This window comes from Triticum aestivum, chromosome 4D (genome assembly GCF_018294505.1).
Source record: "Triticum aestivum cultivar Chinese Spring chromosome 4D, IWGSC CS RefSeq v2.1, whole genome shotgun sequence".
Lineage (NCBI taxonomy): Eukaryota > Viridiplantae > Streptophyta > Magnoliopsida > Poales > Poaceae > Triticum > Triticum aestivum.
Genome location: NC_057805.1, coordinates 320,748,529 through 320,774,500, shown reverse-complemented (window position 1 = coordinate 320,774,500; position 25,972 = coordinate 320,748,529). Strand labels below are relative to the sequence as shown.

The following is a 25,972-nucleotide window of genomic DNA, read 5'->3' as shown; positions in this document are numbered from 1 at the left end:
CAAATAATCATGATGATATCCAGGCAATGATCATTATATAGGCATCACGTCCAAGATTAGTAGACCGACTCCTGCCTGCATCTACTACTATTACTCCACACATCGACCGCTATCCAGCATGCATCTAGTGTATTAAGTTCATGGAGAAATGGAGTAATGCAATAAGAACGATGACATGATGTAGACAACATCTATTTATGTAGAAATATACCTCATCTTGTTATCCTTAATAGCAAAGATACATACGTGTCGGTTCCCCTTCTATCACTGGGATCAAGCACCGTAAGATCGAACCCATAACAAAGCACCTCTTCCCATGGCAAGAAAAATCGATCTAGTTGGCCTAACTAAAGCAAAAATTCGAAGAAGAAATACGAGGCTATAAGTCATCATGCATATAAGAGATCAAAAGGCTCAAATAACTTTCATGGATAAAAACATAGATCTGATCATAAACTCAAAGTTCATTGGATCCCAACAAACACACCGCAAAAAGAGTTACATCAAATAGATCTCCAAGAGACCATTGTATTGAGAATCAAAAGAGAGAGAGGAAGCCATCTAGCTACTAACTACGAACCCGTAGGTCTACAATGAACTACTCACGCATCGTCGGAGAGGCACCGATGAGGATGATGAACCCCTCCGTGATGGTGTCTACATTGGATATGGTGGTTCTGGAACTTGCGGCGGCTCGAATTGATTTTGGTCGACTCCCATAGGGTTTCTAGAATGTTGGGGTATTTATAGAACAAAGAGGCGGTGCGGGAGGCCACCGAGGTGGGCACAACCGACCAGGGCGCGCTTGGGCCCTTAGGCGCGACCAGCTGGGTTGTGCCCCCCTCGGGGCACCCCTATGGTACTTATTCGGCCCATCTTGTGTCTTCTGGTCAAGAAAAATTCTCCAAAAAGTTTTGCTACGTTTGGACTCCATTTGGTATTGATTTTCTGCAAAGTAAAAAACAAGCAAAAAATAGCAATTGGCACTGGGCACTATGTCAATAGGTTAGTCCCAAAAAATGATATAAAGTTGCTATAAAATGATTGTAAAACATCCAAGAATGATAATATAACAGCATAGAACAATAAAAAATTATAGATACGTTGGAGACGTATCAATCCTCTTGAGTCATCACTGTGCTCGCTATACCGAAACCCTCATTACCGGTTTTGTTCTTCTTTCTCGTTATTGTGTGCCGGCATCCTCGAGATGAAGTCATGTGTGTCTGGCCAGACAATGATTGATATTGTCACACCGAGAGGGCCCTAAGAATATCTCTCCATCGTCGGAGGAGCAAATGCCACTCTCGAGCTATCCGGTCACTTGTCAAACTTTTCGATGAACCCGTAAGTTGTCGTTATGATCATCGTGTTACAAGTGACATTTGAGCAACCCCAAAGCCCATCATACAATAAGAAGTGACCATGATACACTCATGGTCTAAGGAGCAGTATCACACGTTAACACTCTGTGTTATTACAATTGAATGCAGACGATATTAACTCAATTCATGACAAACAAGATTGGGTCGATTCAATGTGATCGTTCTTCTAATGTCATAATGATACGTCCCCAACGTATCTATAATTTATGAAGTATTCATGCCATGTTTACAACAATTTTATATGGCTTTGGTATGATTTGAATGGAACTAACCCGGATTGACGATGTTTTCAGTGGAACTACCGTGATGTAGTTTTTTGTGCAGAAATCAAAGTTCTCCAAATGCAGTGAAACTTTTTGGCAATTTTTGTTGGAATAAAAGATGCACTAGAAGCTTTGTAGGAGGGCCAGAAGAGCCACGAGGGCCCCACAAGACACCAGGGCGCGCCCGGGGGCCTGGCTAGTCCTGGTGGGTTGTGGTCACCTCGAGGCCCATCTTAGCGTGAGACAGACGCCAAAAAATCTGATAAATACAGAAACCCCCAGAAATAACACTAAATCAGAAGTTCTGCCACCGCAAGCCTCTGTAGCCATGGAAAACCAATCTGGACCCTGTTTTGGCACTCTGTCAGAGGGGGAAATCATCACCGGAGGCCATCTTCATCATCCCGGTGGCCACCATGATGAGGAGGGAGTAGTCCACCCTCAGGGCTGAGGGTTTCTACCAGTAGCTATGTGTTTAATCTCTCTCTCTCTCTCGTGTTCTTGATTTGGCACAATCTTAATGTATCACGAGCTTTGTTAATATAGTTGGACCATATGGTGTTTTCCCCTCTCTATCTTGTTGTGATGAATTGAGTTTTCCCTTTGAGATTTCATTCTTATCGGATTGTATACTTTTATGTATTTGAGAACACTTCATGTATGTCTTGCTATGTATACCCGTTGTGACAATGGGGTATCATATTGATTTACTTGATGTGTGTTTTGGCACTCAACTCACGGATTCCCGAGGTGACATTGGGGTAATCTATGCATAGGGGTTTATGCACGTTTTCGTCCTTATTTCTCCGGTAGAAATCTTGGGGCACTCTTTGAGGTTCTTTGTGTTGGATTGAGTATTATGAATCTGAAATTGTTTGATGCATATCGTATAATCAACTCACGAATACTCGCGGTGACATTGGAGTATCTAGGTGACATTAGAGTTGGTTGATGTGTATCATATGGTGTTATTTTAGTACTAACTCATAGATAGATCGATCGGAAAGGATAACGTGGTGTTATTTTAGTATGAACTCTTGGGTAGATCGATTGGAAAGGATAACTTTGAGGTGGTTTTTTTACCCTACAAACAATTTCTTCTTATGTTCTCCGCTAGATAAGAACTTTGGAGTGATTCTTCATCGCGCGTTGAGGGATGGTTATATGATCCAATTATATTAGCATTCTTGAGATATTGTACTAGCGAAAGTACGGACCCTAGGCCTCATTTTCAAGCATTGCAATACCATTTGTGCTCACTTTTGTTACTTGCTACCTTGCTGTTTTTTATTGTTCCTACTATCAAAATCAATATCTACTATCATTACTACACTTGTATCACCATCTCTTCGCCGAACTAGTGCACCTATACAATTTACCATTGTATTTGGTGTGTTGGGGACACAATAGACTCTTTGTTATTTGGTTGCAGGGTTGTTTGAGAGAGACCATCTTCATCCTACGCCTCCCACGGATTGATAAACCTTAGGTCATCCACTTGAGAGAAAATTGCTACTGTCCTACAAAACTCTGCGCCTGGAGGTCCAACACGAGTCTACAAGAATAAAGTTGCGTAGTAGACATCACATAGTCTCAATGTTGTTTTAGGATCATCGTTACACTTGACGATATCCTAAGATCCGGAAACGTGATCACCAACAACACTTGAGATAGTCTTAGAGGTGAGACTAGGAACCTTTTATTTACCATTTATCGTTCCACACGTGCATACGAGTTTTCCACTGAATCACATATTCCAGGATCATAGCAGTTATAGCACAGATTATAAACTCTTAATTATGAATATGGAAATATAATAGTACAAATATTATTGCCTCCAGGGCATATTTCCAACACTTTGCTAGTGAAGCCGAACCTGGATTCGAGCCATTTTTAGTGCAACTGCGTGCAGCACCTAGAAGTGTACTTCAGTGGCGAAGCAACTTTGGCAATGAAGGAAATCCACACGTGATTTAAATGAGTAAATAGCATAAAACTACGACATTTGGGGCTAGGGTTCCAAAAAACTACGACTTTCTTTAATTTCTCAAAAAGCTACCATAGAATTGGTTGTCTGTTCCAAAAAACACTAATGACTAGATGATTAAGATTTAATCCGAATTATGACAGATAGGACCCGCTCCTATACAAACCATTTGTTGATTGTTTGTTTGACCATTATATGACTTGTGGGTCATGTGTCAGCTCTCTCTTCCTTCCTCTCCTCTTTCTTCTCTCCTTGACCTTTCCTTATCTCTCCCTCTCGTGGGCGACCTGCAGCCAGCGGCGCCTCCGCCGTAGGCCGCTGCCCGAGGCCTCCTCCTCTCTGTCGACCCTTCTTCGTCTCTCAACCAGTGCCACCGTCCGGCGTGGCGCATTTGCAGCCTGACCGCCAACGCCGTGGGCCACTGCTGCCTGAGGCCTCCTATCTTCGCCGACCCGTGGCAGCATGCAACAGGAGCAGCAGCAGTAGAACATCGGGAGCGGCGACGACAGAACAACGGGAACAGCAGCTCCAGGCGCGTGCAACGGCCGGCACGAGTAGCTCCCTCTGGCTGCTCCCCGTGGCGATGTTCAGCAGGAGCAGGAGCTCCGGCCGCGTGTAGGAGCCGGTACGACGGGCTCCCTCCGGCCACTCTCCGTGCCCGGAGCCCAAGAGTGGAGATGGTCGTGAGGTGGAGCTGCATCGATGGCTACCTACCGCGGGAGAGGTTGCATTGCAGTGGCGCCAGAGAGCAGGAAATAACTTCGATGGGAAGGGGTGCAAGGCACTGGGGCTCATAGCGGGCATCAGGGAGGTCGGGCGATGGGTGGGGCAACTGTGCTCGGATGAGGACATGGGCTACATCGGCGACGTTGAGCAGCTAGGGCGGCAATGGAGGCGGGATGTCAAGAGCATGCCCGACCACCTTCAGCCGCTCCATAGCCATGGCCGGCCACCCCCAATAGGGAACCGATTGCTTTTTATTTTTTTCGCCCGATTACTTTTATAAAGAAGTACATGGACCCAATTGCTTTTAGTTTTTTTGTAGGGACTAGATTGCCTTTTAAAAATATGTGGGCCCACCTGTCATAACCTGTCAACGATCAACTTAACGGTCAAAGCTAACTGACTAAGGGCTAACCTGAAGAGTGAACCCGAGCTGTCATAATCACAGTTAAAGTTAACCAACATAGTTTTCATTGAGTCATTAGTGTTTTTTGGAACAACGAACCAATTTTGTGGTAGCTTTTTAGAAAATTAGAGAAAGTGGTAGTTTTCCGGAACCCTGGCATCAAATATGATAGTTTTATGTTGTTTACTCGATTTAAATCCATTCAAAGCTAAAACGGCTGGAAAATTAGATTTTCTAGAAAACGCGAATCCATAAATAATCCGAATCCAATCAAAATAGAGCTCCTTATCCTGATGCATATGTTTATTTTGTTGATCGAGTATGAGCGCACATGTTTATTTTAACACAATACATGCACATGTCACCTTTAAATTTTACGAAGTTATTGTAAACGCCTTGTTATCAACTGGAACGTCTCCTTTCATTGAGCGTGTAACGTCGGAAATCCTAAAATAAATTCAGGATAAACGCGAGCATCAGGATTTAAATCCTGATGGGTTGGGATACCACTGTCCTCCTAAACATTCAACTACATGTTGGTTCGCTAAGCGCACATGTGTTGGTGGTAGTATCTCATCTGTACTTCTCGCAAAAAAAAGTTCTCACATGTACTTGATGTTTTAAATAAATAATATACAAGGACAGTGCAGTTTCAGAAACAGAGTACAACCAGTGAAGATATATCTAACTTCACACCAGTTGGTCGTCATCTTCACCGCGAGAGGAGGACGGGGCGTCGACCCGTTGGCTGGGCAGCTGAGGTTGCTGCCAGCCCACCCGAGTTCGAGTCCCGCACGGACACATGGTGCTCACGGAGTTTCTCCTATAAAGAAAAGCCAACGTGGGTTAGCCCTTGGGTTGGTCTCATTTTTTTCACCGGGAGAGACAGCACACTCTCTTCTATCCCCTGAGTCCCTGACCTTCCCTTTCGAGCCATCGCATCGTCATCGTCTCAGCGCCTCGCTCAAGTATCCTCCTCTGTAAATCGAGCCGCTCCCATCTTTTTATCCTCCCACCCCCAAAGTCGGAAACAATGTCTCCATTAACCCCATAGCCGCGAGGCTAGCTATCGGACGAGCTGCCCAAACGGACGCGGCCGCCTAATCCAGGCCTGTCTCCGACCACCGCGCCGTCGCCATGGCCTCGGGAAGCCGCGCCACGCCCACGCGCTCCCCCTCCTCCGCGCGGCCCGCCGCGCCGCACCAGAATCACACGCAGTCCTCGGGCGGGAGCACCTCCCGCGCGGGAGGGGGAGGCGCGGCCGGGAGCGCGGCCGCCACGGAGTCGGTCTCCAAGGCCGTGGCACAGTACACCCTGGACGCCGGCCTCCACGCGGTGTTCGAGCAGTCGGGCGCGTCGGGGCGCAGCTTCGACTACTCCCAGTCGCTGCTCGCGCCGCCCACTCCCTCCTCCGAGCAGCAGATCGCTGCCTACCTCTCTCGCATCCAGCGCGGCGGCCACATCCAGCCCTTCGGCTGCACGCTCGCCGTCGCCGACGACTCCTCCTTCCGCCTCCTCGCCTTCTCCGAGAACGCCGCCGACCTGCTCGACCTATCGCCTCACCACTCCGTCCCGTCGCTCGACTCCTCCGCGGCGCCTCCCCCCGTTTCTCTCGGCGCCGACGCGCGCCTCCTCTTCTCTCCCTCCTCCGGCGTCCTCCTTGAGCGCGCCTTTGCCGCACGGGAGATCTCGCTGCTCAACCCGCTCTGGATCCACTCCAGGGTCTCATCCAAGCCCTTCTACGCCATCCTCCACCGCATCGACGTCGGCGTCGTCATCGACCTCGAGCCCGCCCGCACCGAGGACCCCGCCCTCTCCATCGCTGGCGCAGTCCAGTCCCAGAAGCTCGCCGTCCGCGCCATCTCCCGTCTCCAGGCGCTCCCTGGCGGGGACGTCAAGCTCCTCTGCGACACCGTCGTGGAGCACGTCCGTGAGCTCACGGGCTATGACCGCGTCATGGTGTACAAATTCCACGATGACGAGCACGGGGAAGTCCTCGCCGAGAGCCGGCGTGGTGACCTCGAGCCCTACCTCGGTTTGCATTATCCTGCCACTGATATCCCGCAGGCATCACGCTTCCTGTTCCGGCAAAACCGTGTGCGGATGATTGCTGATTGCCACGCAGCTGCGGTGAGGGTCATCCAGGACCCTGCAATGCCACAGCCGCTGTGCTTAGTTGGGTCGACTCTTCGCTCCCCACATGGGTGCCATGCGCAGTACATGGCAAACATGGGGTCGATTGCATCTCTCGTCATGGCAGTGATCATCAGTAGCGGTGGGGAGGATGAGCACAACATGACGCGGGGCGTCATCCCGTCGGCGATGAAGTTGTGGGGGTTAGTGGTGTGCCACCACACATCTCCACGGTGCATCCCTTTCCCACTGCGGTATGCATGTGAGTTCCTCATGCAGGCCTTTGGGCTGCAGCTCAACATGGAGCTGCAGCTTGCGCACCAACTATCAGAGAAACATATTCTCAGAACACAGACGTTACTGTGCGACATGCTACTCCGGGATTCACCTACTGGCATTGTCACACAGAGCCCAAGCATAATGGACCTTGTGAAGTGTGATGGTGCTGCACTGTTTTACCACGGGAAGTACTACCCACTTGGTGTCACCCCCACAGAGGCTCAGATTAAGGATATCATCGAGTGGTTGACGGTGTGCCATGGTGACTCCACAGGGCTCAGCACAGATAGCCTGGCTGATGCAGGCTACCCCGGTGCTACTGCATTAGGGGATGCAGTGTGCGGAATGGCAGTAGCTTATATCACGCCGAGTGATTATTTGTTTTGGTTCCGGTCACACACAGCCAAGGAGATAAAATGGGGTGGTGCAAAGCATCATCCGGAGGATAAGGATGATGGGCAACGGATGCACCCACGATCATCATTCAAGGCATTTCTTGAAGTGGTGAAGAGTAGGAGCTTACCTTGGGAGAATGCTGAGATGGATGCAATACATTCCTTGCAGCTCATATTGCGGGACTCCTTCAGAGATGCAGGAGAGGGCACTAGTAAGTCAAAAGCCATTGTCAATGGTCAGGTTCAGCTTGGGGAACTAGAGTTGCGGGGAATAGATGAGCTGAGTTCAGTAGCAAGGGAGATGGTTCGGTTGATCGAGACGGCTACAGTACCCATCTTTGCAGTTGATACTTATGGATGTATAAATGGGTGGAATGCAAAGGTTGCTGAGTTGACTGGCCTCACAGTTGAAGAAGCTATGGGCAAATCATTAGTTAAAGATCTTATCTTCAAGGAATCTGAAGAAATAGTTGAGAAGCTACTCTCGCAAGCTTTAAAAGGTATTCCTGACTACAAGTCCTGCTAATTTGGTTGTTCTTTCCTCGATTTATGTTTCTGGACGAATCATTTACACACTATTGCTTACCAGATAATTTCAGGCATTCACATGAAAGTATCTTACAATTAGTATATAAGTATGCTCAAATTGAAAATATGTCAAATTTATCATCAAAGATTGGAGTAGTTAACCCGAAGTAAATGTCATTATTCATACTGTTTATAGTATTATAAATTACCTGGTCTATACACAGTTAAGCTGCCTTATAATTAATGGAAAACGGTGGGATTGGATAGTGATGGTTTATGGACTTGTTTCTCATCCAGGTGAAGAAGGCACAAATGTAGAGATAAAGTTGAAGACATTTGGGTCAGAGCAATCTAAAGGACCAATTTTTGTTATTGTCAACGCCTGCTCTAGTAGGGATTACACCAAAAGTATTGTTGGTGTTTGTTTTGTCGGCCAAGATATCACAGGGCAAAAGGTGGTCATGGATAAATTTGTCAACATACAAGGGGATTACAAGGCTATTGTACACAATCCCAATCCTCTAATACCGCCAATATTTGCTTCAGATGAGAACATATGTTGCTCCGAATGGAATACGGCAATGGAAAAACTCACAGGATGGTCGAGAGGAGAAGTTGTTGGTAAGCTTCTGGTTGGGGAGGTATTTGGAAATTGTTGCCGACTTAAGGGCCCAGATGCACTGACAAAGTTCATGATTGTCCTTCACAATGCTATAGGAGGGCAGGATTCTGAGAAGTCCCCCTTTTCATTCTTTGACAAGAATGGTAAATATGTACAGGCCTTATTGACTGCAAACACAAGGAGCAAAATGGATGGTGAGACCATAGGTGCTTTCTGCTTCTTGCAGATTGCAAGCCCCGAATTACAGCAAGCCTTTGAGATTCAGAGACAACAAGAAAAGAAGTGTTATGCCAGGATGAAGGAGTTGGCTTACATTTGCCAGGAGATAAAAAACCCTCTCAGTGGTATACGGTTTACAAACTCCCTGTTAGAGATGACTGATTTAAAGGATGACCAGAGGCAGTTTCTTGAAACTAGCGCTGCTTGTGAGAAGCAGATGTCCAAGATTGTAAAGGATGCCAGCCTCCAAAGTATTGAGGACGGGTCAGTATTCTGATATTAGCCCATTTTAACTTCACTTGTGCATAATCATAATCATAATCATGGACAACTTGTGCATAATCATTATTATTTACCAGTGTGATGCCTTTTCCTTCCACAACTTGTGCTTGGACTCTGAACAGTTTCAACGTCAGCTGGCACTAATTTTGTTTGATTAAGCATGTAAGAAAGACAAGGGATTAGAGAAGTAAGTACATCAGACACTGATAGTTCCAATCCCTGTCTTGGCACCTCTCTAGAGTGTAATTCTTTCTGTGCACTTCAACCCTTCATGACAGTTGCATTATTTCCATCCTTGCCTCCTTGGCATCTATCTCACTGTACACTCGCTTTGTCTGGGCAACATTCAAAACACGTTGGTGGTACTGCCTGGATTCTCAACATTGCTACATCAAATACCACACTAGGAATCTAGGATCATGTCAAAACTAAAGGAATATCCTTGTGCATTTATCACATCCTACAAAACCTTAAAGTAAACTTCACAGCCCACGTAACTCCAACCTGTGCAAGAAGTTTGTGCCAAGCATATATCCGTGGTAGTATAATACTAGCATCCTAGTATAAACTTGGTAACCATGTTTGCAGATGTTGCAGTTCATCTGCTTGCTTAAAATTTCAGATACTTTTGGTTGCCTTGCACAGCTGGTCAATCATCTCAGCTTTTATTGATGGACAATAAATCTGTACCACTTTTACCCCAAGGACGCTCCGACTCATGTTATGCAAAATCTCCCATATCATTTTGCGAAGTTTAAACATAAAGGAATCTGAATATCCTTTCGAATACGAATTCACAGCTTTGTGCAGACTATCTTTTTTTCATGTGTTATTATGTACTCTGTGATTTCATATGGATTCACTGGTGTGTAGACAGAAACATTATCTCACCTTTTCCATTATCTATGACAGTTTTACCTCTCTGTTAAGTACTTTAGCAATTTATTGTCCAAAAATTTATCTGTTCTGTTTTGGCTTATTTTACAGCTCTTTGGTGCTTGAGAAAGGTGAATTTTCACTTGGAAATGTTATGAACGCTGTTGTCAGCCAAGTGATGATATTGCTAAGAGAAAGAGATTTGCAACTTATTCGAGATATCCCTGATGAAATCAAAGAAGCCTCGGCATATGGTGACCAATATAGAATCCAGCAAGTTCTGTCTGACTTTTTGCTTAGCATGGTGCGGTTTGCTCCAACTGAAAATGGCTGGGTGGAGATACAAGTCAGACCAAACGTAAAACAAAATTCTGATGGAACAGAAACAATGCTCTTCCTCTTCAGGTTAGCTGCTTTCCAGTCTCTTTGCAATATACACGAAGATGATATATTACATTACTTTAGAGGAATGCCTTTGCTTGAACTTGATTGAAAGCAAGATAATGATTGTTTAAATTTTTATTGGTCATGTGTGTGGTATACCCGTGCCTTATTATATGTGGTTATCATGACCTATTCATGATTTATACTAGGAAAGTATGAATACTATCACAATCATTGCAATTGTTGTTTGTTATACAATAATTGCCATGGCATGAATATGCTAGTTTTTAATAGTGCAACCTGGCTGGATGTACACCTGACGCTGATCACATTGCTTCTATTTTTCTCATGAAGACATAAAATACAAATGAAGCTCCCAACTAACACAAAAGTAACAACAGTATTTGGCAGAATGTCTTTAGAGAAGGGGAAAAGGTTAAATGTAAGGAATAAGATGTGGCATCACTGTAGCGTTATGGCCGTCGGTGAACTAGCCAGTAGGAGATAGGCGAAGGTATTGGATAGGTTATGTTAGAGGTAGGAAGTTTAAGAGAAGGAATAAATCAAGTATTAAGTATCCTTGTTGGATACCACTGGGTCTGTTATAAAGAGTCTGGCTAAATTAGGAATAGTCCAGTTGAACTAGGAAGGTAGATTTATGGTCTGGTCTAGAGTTTGAATTGAGATCTGACTTGTAGATCAAGTTAGTCGTTCTATATAATTATAAAGTACCAGTGTCTCTCAATCTGTTATCTCCCGTGTCCGTCATCTCTAACCAGTGTTTTACTCCCCAATCCCCTACGCCGTGCCATCCTGCTATCTTTAAGGGGGAGACAGGGAGTAGTTATCAATCTATTATCTCCCTCGATCATCCTCCCTAACCAGTGTTCTACTCCCCGATCCCCTACGCTGTGCTGTCCAGCCAGCCATCTTCATGGCGGTAGACCGGTACTGAGCCAGCTTATGCCACGTAGACGCAAGCGTATTCAGCTTTTCAGGAGACATACTGTACATAATTTGTAGCCAGTGTGCATGTGAATTCAGGTCACCTGGAAGTCACACAATTTCATGGTGCAGTGGACTCTTATTCAATGACTCAGTAGTGCAAAAGATGGTGTTGAACATTTAATCAGAATCAACCCAGTGCATTTTGTAATAGCAGTCACGGGGATTGGTTTTCCTAACAAATGGATGCAAATACAGTGTGATTTAAGGTTAAGGGTGCAACTGCAAATTTGAGCCTTCTGATTAGAAAGATGAGGGCCAGGGTGTTATGGATCTGTGAAACTCATGTTTCTAGGCATCCATACATCAGCTGTGTGTTTGTTTCTTCACGTATTTGTTGTTTGGTTGCATATGTGATAAAAGAGATGTATCAAGCTGGCATGCGTAAATACCGCTGTTTGCGTCCAGGAGTGTAAAGATTTGGAGAGCTATTTAACAGATTAGAAGGATTCAGATTTGAGTTTCTGTCATTATATATTTTTTAACTTGTTCATGCATTATTTTGTTTCTAGTGACAGCAAAAGAGATAAAGGGAAGGCAAAATGAGTCTTAATACTGCACGATTCACATCCATCCGCAGGTCACATGATGTCAAGCCACATCATATCTTTTTGGCACTTCTGGTGCCTCATGTCACAAATAGCGTCATATTTTAGGAAGACGGCTTCATTATATTATACTCCCTCCATCCCACAATATTAGACGTTTTTGCAAGCTATGTTAGCTTGCAATCCTCCGTCCCACAATGTAAGATGTTTTTGCAAGCTAACTTGCAAAAGCGTCTTACATTGTGGGACGGAGGGATTATTAGGAAGATTACAAAACTATATACGAGCTAACAAATAGCGCCATAGTTTAGAAAGGTAGCTCCATTACATTATATTAGAAAGGTTATTAAGTTATATATACGTGGCCATGGATTTAGCATGGGTCTATGAGTCACGCGATCAATGTTTGTTGATTCCATCCAGTGCCCATGGTTGGTTAATCATAGCAAGGGTTGATCAACGGCTGGGTGTTTTGCTTGTTTATAGGAATTTTTAGCATGTTTTCGTGTTTGTCATTGGATTTATTATGTACTCCCTCCGTAAATAAATATAAGAGCATTTAGATCACTAAAGTAGTGATCTAAATGCTCTTATATTTCTTTACAGAGGGAGTATAATATAAGATGTCATTACAACCAATGGATTCATATATTGGTTATAATAACATCTTATATTACGGGACGGAGGGAGTAGTGCATATATCTCTTAGTTCTCCTGGCATAGCATGCATCTTTGTTGTATTCACTGCCACATGCTGTTCTCGTTTGGTTTTATCAGCTTCAGTGTTGTCTTTGTTGACTCTAGTATGAGCAGTAGGATCAAAGGATCATCTTCTGTAAATCATGTTGTTACAAAATTCTATTTCTGTTGCAATATACTCAGTGTCAAAAAACGTCTTATATTTTGATATAGGGGGAGTAGTTGTGAATAAATAAATGAACAAACATTCTACTTGATGGTTTGGGGGAGATTTTATTGTAAATGGTGGTTATAATGGGCTTGGTGACACAGATAGTGCTTAAAAGTTCAATCTCTTGTGTTGGTACAAATTTCAATAGAGTAACTCCTGCTGAACCTTGATTGCCTTTCATCTATGTATGTTTCTCCAGATTCGCCTGTCCTGGTGAGGGCCTCCCCCCTGACATTGTCCAAGATATGTTCAGTAACGCCCGTTGGACGACCCAAGAAGGCATTGGACTAAGCGTATGCAGGAAAATCCTCAAATTGATGGGTGGTGAGGTGCAGTACATCAGAGAGTCAGAGCGGAGTTTCTTCCTCATTGTGCTTGAGCTACCCCAGCCTCTGCGATCAGAAAGTAGGGAACGGAGCTGATATGGCAAGCTCAAAGCTGACCTCGCCTAACTGTTCGGTCAGCCAGGTGACCTGAGATTCCCGGATAGGACGGAGCCTAGTTCGTGAGAAGCCCGCAAAATCAATATGAGCACGCCGGGAGCTGCAAATGTGATTCCCGGCCATTCCTGGCACGCCGACTGTACGCGAAGTGTTATTCGATTAGAGTTTCATGGCGGCGAGCACTGAACATGAACACTGACGGTAATGTAGCTGGTAGCATAGGCCCATGACTACTTGGATAAAGTAAATACGATGTTCTTAGCCGCTATGTATATATACATGAGAATATCTCTTGTATTATGGATAAGGAGAGCTGTACAGCTCCCACGATTGTATTCTGATACGTACACTTTTGTCGCAGTCTCTTGCCATGAACTATTTCTGTTCATCCGAGCCAGGCATATTTCAGTCTGAATCAGGCTTCCTGGTGTTGATTCCTGATGCTTGAGGTGTCTGTCCAACAACTGGATGAAATTACTGCCTTTCTTCATTCAAGGACTAAATAGTGGCCTTACATTATTAACTCTAAAGTGTTAGTCCACACGGATCACCGTGCCTTGCATTATCTTCTTACAACTAAGGACGCCAAGCCTCATTTGATTCGATGGATATTGTTGCTCCAAGAGTTAGATTTGTAGATAGTAGATCGAAGGGGCGAAGACAACCCAGTGGCAGATCACCCTGTTCTAATAAATGAGTATCCATCACGTATGGAGAGGATACCTTATGACCCTGTTCTAATAAACTAGATAAGTGGCCCGCCTTGCCGCGCGTTGCCCGCCTCAGGGCGAGCAACTCACATGGAAAAATCATTTGCACCAGAACATAACCAAAACAAAACAATCACAAGGAAACATGTTTGTACACTTGGTTCTACAGCCAACGTATCCACAAGGTAGCCCTGTAGTCCTAAGCTATACTACACTACCTCTGATTCTCAGAAATTTCGTCATTCTGCTCCACCAAAAAAGCCTACATGGTGAATCACATTGGTTTGGTTCACCTTTTTGCTGCCAAGCAGGTCCATGGTGTAAGTATGCATGCAGAACAACACAGATTAAGCATGACAAACAATATTGAAAAAACAAATTTGAACAGATGAGATAACATTTGAATATATGAATATGAATAGGCATCTTGCCTTTTCGAGACTAACTTCAGAAAACATATGGCAATAAAGAGACTCTGAGCAACTGCTGACCAAAGGAGAAACATGCTTTCAAAGTCCAAAAATCACAATTACCTTTCATGGCAATAAAAAACAGTACCATAGGCATCCACACTGGGTCACATTTTTTAGTGCATACCAACAAAAAACCAGAAAATAGATCATACTGAATTTTTTATTTCTGGCTTTGGATGGCCTAAGAACATATATACTAAACACAAATAGTCCAATAGACCATACTTGTTTGGGGAACCTTTACCATGAAACATCCTAATCGGAAAATTTTTATTAGCTCCACACTGATAAACTTTGTAGGAATAGAACTGAAGAATGAAAATGAATCTAGGTCAACACTAAAATATAGGGAAAATAGAACTGAAGAATGTAGCCTGTTCCGGGATCGCGCCTTGGCGCGAGGGTGCCGGTCCCAACGTTAGGTCAGGCAGGTAATGCTAAGTCAGTAGTAATTCAGGTTTAGCATACACATTCATACAACATAACAATAGAGTGAAGAAGAAAATTCAATTGTGATAGGAGCAAGACACAATGGTGATCAACATCGGCATGAGACTATAAGACAGAATCAATTTCAGTGTGTTCGTTAACAGAGGGAATTAAAGTGATTGCTCATAATGGATTAGACCAATACAGTAAGTTTACATAAAGAAAACAGGGCATTGCCAAAGGGCAAGACAACGTATATACCAAAAGTATGACAAACATGACACATTTAGTCATTACAACAATATATCTAAAGGAGTGATCCAATAATCCAGCGTTTGGTATTTATCAAGGGAGGATGTAACCAATACAAATCATCAAAGTGCAGTACAAAGTAGGATATGGTTCAATAAAACCATCAAAGTTCTTGATGGATCAGGATTACAGCAAGTCATTTATATAGAAATGAATGCATCCCACAAGTCGAAATACCATTATTAATAATTAGAGCAAGTTGGTTACATAGCAAGGGACCGAAGACTAAGTAGCACATTACCGGACAGCCGAACATCACAAAATACTACAAGCAAGGTGTTTATCATTGCAAAGGCGGAATTAGGTGTTCCAGCTAGCCACTACAATTTTGCAACCACCAGAGCACAGTTTCCAAGCCAATTAACCAACAGAGGCCATGATAAGCCACATGCTAAACCTACAACATCTCCATAACCAACAACAAACCAGTAGCCTGGTGACCACCACCACAAAAACTATCCACACTCAGTCATCCACAAGATGATCAGCTAGGAATCAAGCATGGCATAGCCAGGGCTCGACGGTCACGACTCAGAGCAACCAGAGGCGTAATCCAGAGGTGAAGATGAGCTCACCATAGCGGGTTTGTAGTCGATGCCAAACTCAGCAAAGCGTCGGGGTTGTGGCGTTTCACCGACCCGCCGGCGAGTTGGGCCACCAGCCTTCGACCGTGCACGCACGGGAGGCCAGTGGAGTTCTCGAGGAGTAGGTGGACGAAGTAGGGGTGAGCACGGCCGACGGCCAACTGTGGCCATTGCCCATGATCACATCGAGTCGCCCGCTTGCTGAGGAAAGAACCGGCAAGCAGCAGTCAAGACACCCCACCCTTGTATTCCTACAGCAACAAGAGCAGGTCAGCAAAAGGCAGATAACTTAGCAAACATGCACAAGAGTTAAAATCGATAACGACTATAATGAGTAGCTTAGATTGTTCTATGTCAGACATGGAAGAACTTCACAATACAAAACATCACTATGTAACTGTTGAATCCCTTTGGTGACCAGAGAGCACAAACACTGGTCAGCATTTGCATGATGCAACAGGCAAGATTCTGTTAAAGGGGGCAGCAAACTACATATACAATAGTGAAGCCTCTGTTATCTATCGATGTCAAGAAAAGAAAATACTTTCAGAAACATAAGAGCATGTATTTATTTAATTTTTGACATAAATATGGGATCTGAATGAGAGCTACCTCTTTTTGCGGCTTGCCTGTATCATGTAACGGAGGCATCTTTGTAGAAAAGCTGGCTGCAATGCAAAAGAAAGCCAATCATCATTGCATTGTTGTTGTTGTATGAAATGAAATAAAAAGCAAGGCAAGCAGTAAGGATTCAGGGAGGGAGATTACATATATACATACATTATCAATGGCTCGTTTTTGGATAACAATGCAGAGCTCAACTGGCTTGCAGTGCAACTTGAAGGTTTCTTCAGCAGCAAGCTGCTCATTTGGAGACAGCTGAATTGTCGACGGTTGACGACACATGTTGTCTGCCCTGCCCTGCATATTATATTATGTATAAGTAGGAAGGAAACAAAAAGGAAGATACATTTATATACAGAGACATGGTTGTGTATAACAGACTACAATTTACTCAAAAAAGATTCCAGATGCCATATAACAATGATAAGCAAGCAGCCTGAAAAGAGGGAGACATTTTGCTGAATGAATGAATGCCTCAACATTAATTATTGTTTTCTTTTCTTGGAATTATTTATATTTATATTCGTGGTTCCCCTGCCCTACCCTTGATACACACATACAACAAAATAGGTAAGTAACTACTGCAGATCTAATCCAATCTAAAACTCGCCCCTGCCCCAATCCTTGGTTCGATGAAGAAGCAAGCATAGAGTATATTTAGATGCCCCTGCTTTTTTCCATGACCTCGTCATTAACCGCAGTATACAATAATGATAAGAATTAGAATTAGACTGCATTGCATATGTAGGTAAATACATCAGACTGATTCAACTATCTCTAAAACTCCATAGGAACTGCAGCATGAGTAACGACTTGATATACATCGTTGACGATGAAGGTATATATTTGTTAGTCTGTTATGATGGCTTCTCATGGGGTAGAATGAATTGTTTTTTAGGTAGAATGTATTGGGTTCATACAGAATGTAGATTACCATTGCTTTGTTAATGGACATGTTTCTATAAGTACCTCAAAGCTATACAAGTAATCCTTGCATGCTATGTTCTTTGATGACTCAAAATAACATATTTTTAGTGACTCACTGAAACTGCCATGATCCTAAAAATAAATAATTAGATGCCATGTTGGGCTAGATGCTTGATGTTTCTCTTTAATTGGAAAATAGCATATAAGACATTTCTAAGAAATTCTTATCAATGAGAAAGCTAAGGGATATACTAAACCTTGATATCTATTCTGGATAGGGGTGGGCAGAAAAACAGAGAACCGAAGACCGGAGCCCAAAAAATAGCGTGGTATTTTCAACTCAAAAAAGAAAATAAATAGCATGGTATTCTAACCTGCAGTTCTATAGTGAAAAATATTTTGTGTCACCAGTTCATTCATGTTAAACATTTAAATAGCTTCATCTATGTGCTAGACATTTATTTGTTTGGTGCATTCTTTCCGAGATTTTGCTGTTAATAATAATGATAGAAAGCTTTATCCCATTCTTTTCATTTATATATGCAAGGCTCGCCCTATCTATTAGTTGCTTCTTTCGAATCCCTTCCTATCAAGTGCTTTCTCTGAATAAAAACTACTATAGTGTTCTCTGCATCATATTGTACGGCACTGAACCAAGCAGCTGGAATTAATTAACAATGTAATGAGCCATTACCCTTTTAGTAAGGTAAATATCATCCCTATGATTATGACCAATAGCAGGCACCAAAGTAAACATCTATGAAGTACTGTACAAACACTAAGAAAGGTACTAACTTCCTAAATAAAAGAAATTGCTAATACAAAAACCAAAATACTGATCTGACCTTGATCTCTAATTACAGTTGCAGCACACATTTGACAATATATTTCTACCGAGCATTATCTTTGTTTTGCATAATAAAGTAATTCTACACTTGGAATGTGTCGATACATCACCATCAATTTTTTATGCCAGTACAACTGTTCTGAATCCATTCGACAACAAACTATACCTAGAATGTATCGGACCTAAGTAAAATAAATGGGGGAGGGGTAAAATCAGGTACCTGAACACTGAGAGAACCTGCAGCAAACCGAACCACTGCCGGCTAGAAAGGTGAGGCAGAATTGACACCCAGATTTGTACCTACAAAAAAAATTAGGAAGCACACAAACAACAAATAAAGTTTTGATCCCCTGTGACATGCTAAAACTTTCTAAGATAGTAGCAACATCTATTTATTGGTGCACCAAATCACTACTAAAAAAAGCAAGAATAACAATGATTCAACCATGTGTGAGTACCTAAGAGTAGGCTGCTTTATCATGGAAGGAGGCATTTCACTGATAGACATGGCAGGAGCAGCCTAATTTCAGCCGGAGAACACGTGATATAGGACACGACAACAACAATAAAAGAGGGAACAAGTTAGCCATAGCGTACTTGTACTTCCACACACCTACAAAAAGAACACATGAGAGTAATAAGGTCCGGGAACTGTACTCTAAATAATTCTATAGCTGCACGAAAACTTCCAGGCGAAATATTTGAACCCAAGCACAATGCAAGCAGCAGGACTACTGTGGGGAGTTTCGGCTGTTTGATGTGCCCTGCCTTCTATCGTGACCGTCTATTTTCATCTATGGGTTTGACCCTAGAAACCTAGTGGGGAGCTAGCAAGACGTGTACACTTTCAGATAAGCCTGGTGCACAGCCTGCAAGGCTACCATCTGCAAAACCTAGAAAACAGAGCAGAAATAAGTACTAACAACACATCGACTGAGATTGGAAAAAAGGCCCATTTCATAGTCGAATACACCATACATACGAAATCTATTTGTTAATAAATATGATTATAGGGCCCATGCAGTGTACAGCCTACCAGACTCCTAAACCTAATAACCAATAAGTTAACTATAGATGATTCGACAATACAAATAAAAAGGAAAAGCATGCATGAGGCAGAAAGAAAATAAAGCAACAGCCTGTAAGGCTCATAGAACTAATAAGGAATCCATAAACCACAAATGACCTGATAGTACAAATAAAAATAAGAAGAAATGCATGAACCAAATAGGAAATAAGGAATCCGTCTAACTGGTCCTTGTCTACGGATGAAAATTTGCTCATGTTCCACATTGGCACCTAATTTGTTAGACACTTCAGCATGAATCTGAGGCTAAAAATGGAGCCAGAGCTTGCAATGACACTAACGCTAAGATCTCTGCAACTATTTTATCCTTAATCATGGACCAGGCCCACTTAGTTTATCCAAAAAAACAATCAATACCATACTAACCATCATATCACAGACTCGACATTCATTCCTTACACTCGAAGACAAGGAAAAACGAACACCAACCAAAGAACATAGGTTAGAAAAATCCTTCCTTGACAGAGAACAAAACGAGGCATGGGAGTAAACAAGGAAGACAACAAAAAACTACTTTGGATGAATTTAGCTACATCCAAGGCTCTACTCACCAGTTAGGTATCCAACAAAGCCAGATAGAGAACAAAAAAATCCCTCTGTTGGAATGTAGCTAGACATGAGAATATTCTTGACACGAACAAACAAATAAACCTAGCTAACCGTGACCATTTCCTGAACAATAAGAAGGCTACCAAGCAGTATCAACTAAGGTACACATCACACATACCCACGGGGACAACATACAAAAACCAGTAACATAAGAGAAGAATCTGCAAGAACTTAACCGGCACGTTCGCTGGAATCAGGTGGGGCGTCATAGGTGTTTGGCAATCTGTGTGCTACTTACCTATAAATCCATGAATGGACAAGCGAGAGGGGCAGATCGAAGGAGGCACTGGTGAAAATGGACGAATCTGCAAGGAAAGGAAGACGAAAATCAGAGACGAGCAACGTCTAGAATAGAGACATACCTAGCAAATCAACTGCGGGAATCCCACAAGCATCTCAACCAGCGCCGATACGCTAGGAAGCCATCGCAGAAGACCTAGGAGGAGCATTAGATCAAGGACGGTTGACACCTTGAGGAGGAGAACTCTTGCAGTTCGGGAGAAGCAACGGCCAGAGAGAGAGAGAATCGGGGGAGTGGAGAGGGCGCTCACCGTTGCCTCCGCAAGATGGATCAGAGGCGGCTCACCTTGGGTTGTCTTCTTCCTGGAGGAGCACGAACACAAGGACAACGGTCCGGTGCTCCCGCTGTGTGGTCGAACAGGAGGTGTCGACGGCCGGCGACGGATGGCGGCTCGACCTCCCCTGGTCGTTCTCCTCCTTCCCGCCGTGCTCCTGCTCCTGCTGCGGCCCTCACCGTCGATGGTGGCCACGCCAGCTTGGAAGACGGGGGGGGGGGGGGTTGGGGTCAGCGCGAAGGGGCTCAAGCCGGACCAGACCAGCGAGAGGTTGCCGCGGAGCACCGCGCCACGGCGGAGAAGGAGGAGGGGGTGGACCGCCCGCCGAGGGTAGGCGGCGGCGATGGTGTGGCGGCGGCGGATGGGGAGGATGGGAGAGAGATGTGCGGGAGAGGGAAGTGGAGGAGAGATCGACCGATTGGGGAGGAGGCAGCGAATAGGAGAAGGGCACATGTTGACCTAAGATGTGAAAAGACGAAAATACCCTCTGCGGGGCATGGGAATAATGGCGGTGGCACGAGATCTTTACAGCGGGGGGGGGGGGGGGTGAAACTGTTAATTGTAGCAGTGTCATGAGCTCGATCCGACGACCGATGTCAACCAGTGGCTTGATCCGACGGTGCAAAACGCATCAAAAAATCGATCGAACGGCCAGAATGATCAAAACTCTGAAAACGCTCGGGAGCTCCCAACTAACATATTTCTGGATGAGTCCTTTCCAGGTGAGTGTTTAGCTATGATTAAAAAATCGAACCTTGGTTTGCAGATTATACTAACTGTCTTGTAAGGAAGTATATGCCACCGGATATGAACTATCATCAAAGAAAGAAATTATTTAGTGAGTTGAAGTACTACTTCTAGGATGATCCTTTTCTCTACCGGCATGGGCCGGATAACATGATTAGGCAGTGTGTTCTACAGCACAAGATGAATGCCATTCTCGAGAAGTGCCACAACAACCTGTATGCAGGACATCATGTTGGGGACCAAATCGCCGCCAAAGTACTCCAATAAGGTTTTTATTGGCCCACACTCTTCAAGGATGCGCACAGATTCGTTCCTACGAATTATAATCTAGTCTGTGAACCTTTTGATGTTTGGGGTTTAGATCATTTGGGACCGTTTTGGACTCAGATGGGCACACTCATATTCTTGTGGTTGTAGATTATGTTACCAAGTGGGTTGAAGCAATCCCTACACACCACGCCTACGCCTCTACCTCACTAAAGATGATAAAGGGCATCATCCTTCCCAGGTTTGGAGTACCTAAAGTGCTTATTACTGATGGTGGATCCCATTTTGTACAAGGAATTTTCAGGAGGGTCCTTCGTAAGTATGGAGTTATTCACAAAATAGCTTCTCCATATCATCCTCAAACAAGTGGACAAGTCAAGCTCTCAAACTGAGAGGTAAAGACAATATTATAGAAGACGGTGTAAAAATCCAGAAGGGATTGGGCAAGGAAGTTAAATGAGACCCTTTGGGCCTATCGCCCAACCTATAAAAATCCTATGGGTATGAGGCCGTACAAGATATGGTCTATGTTAAGGCATTCCAATTACCCTTAGAGTTAGAGCACAAAGCTTATTGGGTGGTCAAGAATATAAACTTTAATCTTAAGGAAGCAGGAGAGAAGAGACTACTAGACATGCATGCCTTAGGGAAGCTCCAGATCAGTGCCGATGAGAGTGCCGTTTGTTTAAAGAAAAGGTTAAGATGTGGCATGATCGAAAGATCTTGAAATGGACTTTTACTGTTGGGGACAAAGTCCTCCTATTTAACTCTCGCCTTATGTTGTTTCCAAGAAAGCTTAGGCCTCGATGGGAAGGGCCATACGCAATCAAAGAGGTTTACAATTCCGGAGTTGTTCGCATGAAAGGAGGAAAAGATGCGCCATGGATCGTAAACGGTCAGTGCTTAAAGCTATACCTCGCTAATGAACAAAAGGAAGGGCGAGAAGTAGAAGAGGTAAGTTCATCACGATTGAGGAAGGTGAAGTTTTCAGAAGAAAAAGAGAAGGTCTAACAGAGTAATAGTGTGTTATAGATGTAAGTATGAGTTTTGGTTATAGGTTTAATTTTTCTTCAGTTAGACCTGTTTAGACTTCACGTTGGTTCGCTAAGTTTTCGCTTGGAGTTGGATGTTCTCGTTACTAACTTTTCATGGAAAGAATTTTTCTTAATGAAAAATTTGACGAGGAAGCCAACAGAGCGAAAGACGGCAGATCATACGATCGGACTCAGTCATATGCATGCTCATATGCAGGGAAAACGTGAACAACAACAAAGACACATCAAAAGACAGCCAATCATATGCCCACGGACGGTCGTATGGGTGCTCATACGCTTGTTCGATGACAGAAGATTCGACAAAAGAGTCAGAGATGGTGTACCATGCGAGCACTTATGTTTGTATGAATGCTCGCATGGATCAATCGGAGCAGTGTGTATTATTAAAAAAAGAGAAAAAGGGCTCAGCAACAAGGTCATATGACCATCCATACGAGCAACCCCGCTCGTAAGGAAGGCCATCAATTGATTTGTCACTGCGATTCTTTCCCGATTTTGTTTTCATCTCTTTCTAACTAACTCTCTGTGCCTAATCTCAAGATTATCAGGGTTCCAAACCTTTATAAAAGGCTGAGGGACACGTCCCTTGGCCAAAAACCAATGTAATCTCAAGCCTCTCTTGCTTGCCATTTCCTCCAAAACTTTTAGCTCCAAGTGAAGAACATAGACGCTGCCATGAGCAACAAGCCTTCTTCACCTCCATCTGCATCATCCCATTTCCTAACTTGGATGAGGTGGTGCCGGCTCGATGGGAGGACTTGAGAAAGATGAGTCTCGAGGACGAACCATGCTTAGAGGAGGAGGAGGCTAATAACAAGGTGAAGGTATTAGAGATCAAAGAGGAGGAACCGGAACAAGATGGGGAAGATGGGCCCACTCTAGATGAGTATCCTCCAAACCCTTACTAGTTCAATATTCAAGGATCTATTTTGTTATTTCCCCTTGGGCCTCCCCAAAAGGAACGGAGAAAGGAACCACCTTCCCCAGAGGAGATAAAGGAAAAGATCAAGAATCTGGAACAAGTCTTGTTGGGGATATAACTCCAAGGTATGACCCACCCAGGAGGGGCCAGGTCACACCATGGGCCTAGCTTTACATCGACGACGCTGGCTGGGGTCTCGAGGCCGACTCAATCGAGTACGGGTACCGGGTCCCCTTCGGAGGGATTCACGTATTCATCGGCAAGATTGGAGAGTCAGGGCCTGAGCCGGACATCTGCACCAACACGATCGAGACGGCTCAGCGCCCATGACCCGCCAAGATCCAACCCGCCAAGAAGCCTGTCTTCGTTGGTTTTGTTCATGGGGCGGATCTCGAAGAAGGTTCTATGTCAGGTGGAGAGACAACCATCTACTCAGGTGATGAGTCCTCAATCGGCGCAACTGAATCGATCTATCAATTGCAAGATGGCGGACTTGGGGGCTGTTCCGATGGCGACAGTATTCCGGACTCCTACGGGCCGCCGAGCAGGGCTGCTATTTTCATGGCAGGTACGCAACAGATGTTGAATTCATCAACTGCCACGGCTATGCCCTCTAGTTCAACAGCGGCCGCGACGGTCGGTGCGAGTGCGCCCGCTGGCTCAGGTCCTATCCGAGCTCTTGGATGCTTTCGCGGCTTTGTTAGCTGTGGAGGTAACCCCGGCGACTCAAGCGTAGCATAAGTTAGAAGTTGCGAAGCTGAGGGATGAGATAGCTCAAGCTAAGGAGGAGCTCAATGCGGAGAATGCTAGGATGGAAAGCGAGCGAGCCGCGTTGGAGGATGAGTCCCAACGGATCCAAGCAGAAACTTTCCGGTTAAATCTCGACTAGAACGCCTCAAACGCTATTATGCGAAGAAGGCACCAAAGCCGGCTACCTCCGGAGTTTGAGGCAAGGAATCTTTTCAATACGCCTGGGGCAGGAACGAGCAACCCACCCGGCGTGACCCGGGCTGCTGAGGCGCCCGTGGCCAGGGCGGTGGCTCAACCGCGTGTGGCAAACCCGCCTCATTTGAACTTAAACCCGCCTCAGCAGGTGTTAACACCGCCGGGTCACTTTTCCAACCCCTTGGATAACATGATTGTCGCGGCTTCCCGACTGGCGGCTCTCCCAGTAGAAGGAGAGTCTCCCGCGGCGATCGAACCTCGGAAGGCTATAGAGCTTCTTCAGACAGCGGTGGCTCAGTAGGCGGCTTACTCATACAGTCGTGAGCGGATTCATTCAACCCCTCGTCAGAGCCGAAGTTACAGCTGGTGCATTGAGTCGCTGGCAGTTTCCAGCAGCGAGCGGCGCCGTAACCCGGCCCATGGGCATAATCCGCCGCATGATGATAACAATGCTCAGGTCCTAATGGATCAAGCCAGGGCACGTCAAGAGGCCGAGCTGGCGGCTCAATTAGCGGCTCAACAACAGCTCCAGCGTAACCCTTCAGCGTCCGTCGAAGCCGGGATGACTTCTAGGACAGTGGGGGTACCTTGCCTAGCACCGTCTCTTCGCAATGAGCGGTTGCCTAAAGATTTCAAAGGTCCTCGAAAGGTGGCCAATTACACAGCTGATCAACCTCCTGAGGCTTGGATTGAGAGCTATGAGCTGGCTATGGAGATGTTAGATGTCAATGATGCTGTGTGCGCCAAGTACTTCACCATGATGTTAGATTGGCCGGCTCGTACCTGGTTGAAGGGATTGCCCCCCAATTCTGTCAATTCATGGGCAGAGTTGAAAGCGCGTTTTATTCAGAATTTCAAAGACACGTGCAAACAGCCGCTGTCGATCATCGACCTGGACGCTTGTGTCCAACGCGAGGATGAGTCAACCAACCACCGGGTCCGCCGGGTCTCGGCTATTATCCACTCATCAGATAGCATCAATGCTGGTTCTGCTGTCCTAATTTTGGAGAAAAACTGCCGATTCATTCCCCTCAAACAGAAGTTAGGGCGGCTTAAGCGTCACTACAATGACATGGGAGAGCTCATGGCGGCTCTCACCAAATACGCCGACTCTGATAATACTAAAGAACCGGGGTCTGATGAGGAGAAGTCCAACAAGGGAAGAAGAACGACAACGGAAAAGGACAACAGCAAAACATGACGGGGCAGAATCAAGGTAACAATGGTAAGCGCAAGCAAACCGATGTCGGGTTAGATTTTGTGGCCAACACCAATACGCAGGATAGCAATCAACGTCGTATGGGGAGGCCACAACCACGGATTGGAGGGCCAAGGTTTAACCTTGAGGCGATGTTGAACCAGCCTTGCCCAAAGCACAATCATCCAGATAGGCCGTCAACGCACATGTGGAAGGATTGTTTCATCATGAAGGAATATAAGAGCTCCCGCTTTCAGCAGGACCACAACCGCA

The 25,972-nt window shown here is 44.8% G+C and overlaps 2 protein-coding genes across 3 annotated transcripts; one reads left to right on the top strand and one right to left on the bottom strand.

Annotated features, from left to right (window-relative positions):
- The first annotated feature begins 5,701 nt into the window (after positions 1–5,701).
- LOC123097663 (phytochrome B) lies at positions 5,702–13,803 on the top strand. 2 transcript variants are annotated; one of them, XM_044519470.1, is made up of 4 exons: positions 5,702–8,071; positions 8,397–9,204; positions 9,300–9,409; positions 10,210–10,488. In XM_044519470.1, exons 1-3 carry the CDS (start codon positions 5,902–5,904, stop codon positions 9,364–9,366), a joined length of 3,045 nt encoding a protein of 1,014 aa, XP_044375405.1. In that variant the 5' UTR covers positions 5,702–5,901; the 3' UTR covers positions 9,367–9,409; positions 10,210–10,488. The 2 variants fall into 2 exon arrangements, with proteins under 2 accessions (XP_044375405.1, XP_044375404.1); XM_044519469.1 differs by lacking the exon at positions 9,300–9,409 and adding an exon at positions 13,145–13,803 and having other exon boundaries at positions 5,706–8,071; positions 10,210–10,503.
- A 1,660-nt stretch (positions 13,804–15,463) lies between these two features.
- LOC123096939 (uncharacterized) lies at positions 15,464–21,018 on the bottom strand. Its single transcript, XM_044518734.1, has 7 exons — positions 20,577–21,018; positions 20,229–20,295; positions 18,753–18,791; positions 18,515–18,594; positions 16,677–16,817; positions 16,509–16,564; positions 15,464–16,147 (listed from the first exon to the last, which is right to left on the bottom strand). The coding sequence occupies exons 1-5, from the start codon at positions 21,016–21,018 to the stop codon at positions 16,762–16,764; spliced, it is 684 nt and encodes a 227-aa protein (XP_044374669.1). The 3' UTR covers positions 15,464–16,147; positions 16,509–16,564; positions 16,677–16,761.
- Positions 21,019–25,972: the final 4,954 nt, after the last annotated feature.

Coding starts and splice junctions, on each gene's coding strand:
- LOC123097663 (XM_044519469.1), top strand. CDS start 5,902: ATGGCCTCGGGAAGCCGCGCCACGCCCACGCGCTCCCCCTCCTCCGCG. Junction 8,072..8,396: donor ACTCTCGCAAGCTTTAAAAG/GTATTCCTGACT, acceptor TTTCTCATCCAG/GTGAAGAAGGCACAAATGTA. Junction 9,205..10,209: donor CTCCAAAGTATTGAGGACGG/GTCAGTATTCTG, acceptor CTTATTTTACAG/CTCTTTGGTGCTTGAGAAAG.
- LOC123096939 (XM_044518734.1), bottom strand. CDS start 21,018: ATGTGCCCTTCTCCTATTCGCTGCCTCCTCCCCAATCGGTCGATCTCT. Junction 20,296..20,576: donor CAGGAAGAAGACAACCCAAG/GTGAGCCGCCTC, acceptor CTTTCCTTGCAG/ATTCGTCCATTTTCACCAGT. Junction 16,818..18,514: donor CAGGTTCTCTCAGTGTTCAG/GTACCTGATTTT, acceptor TATAATATGCAG/GGCAGGGCAGACAACATGTG.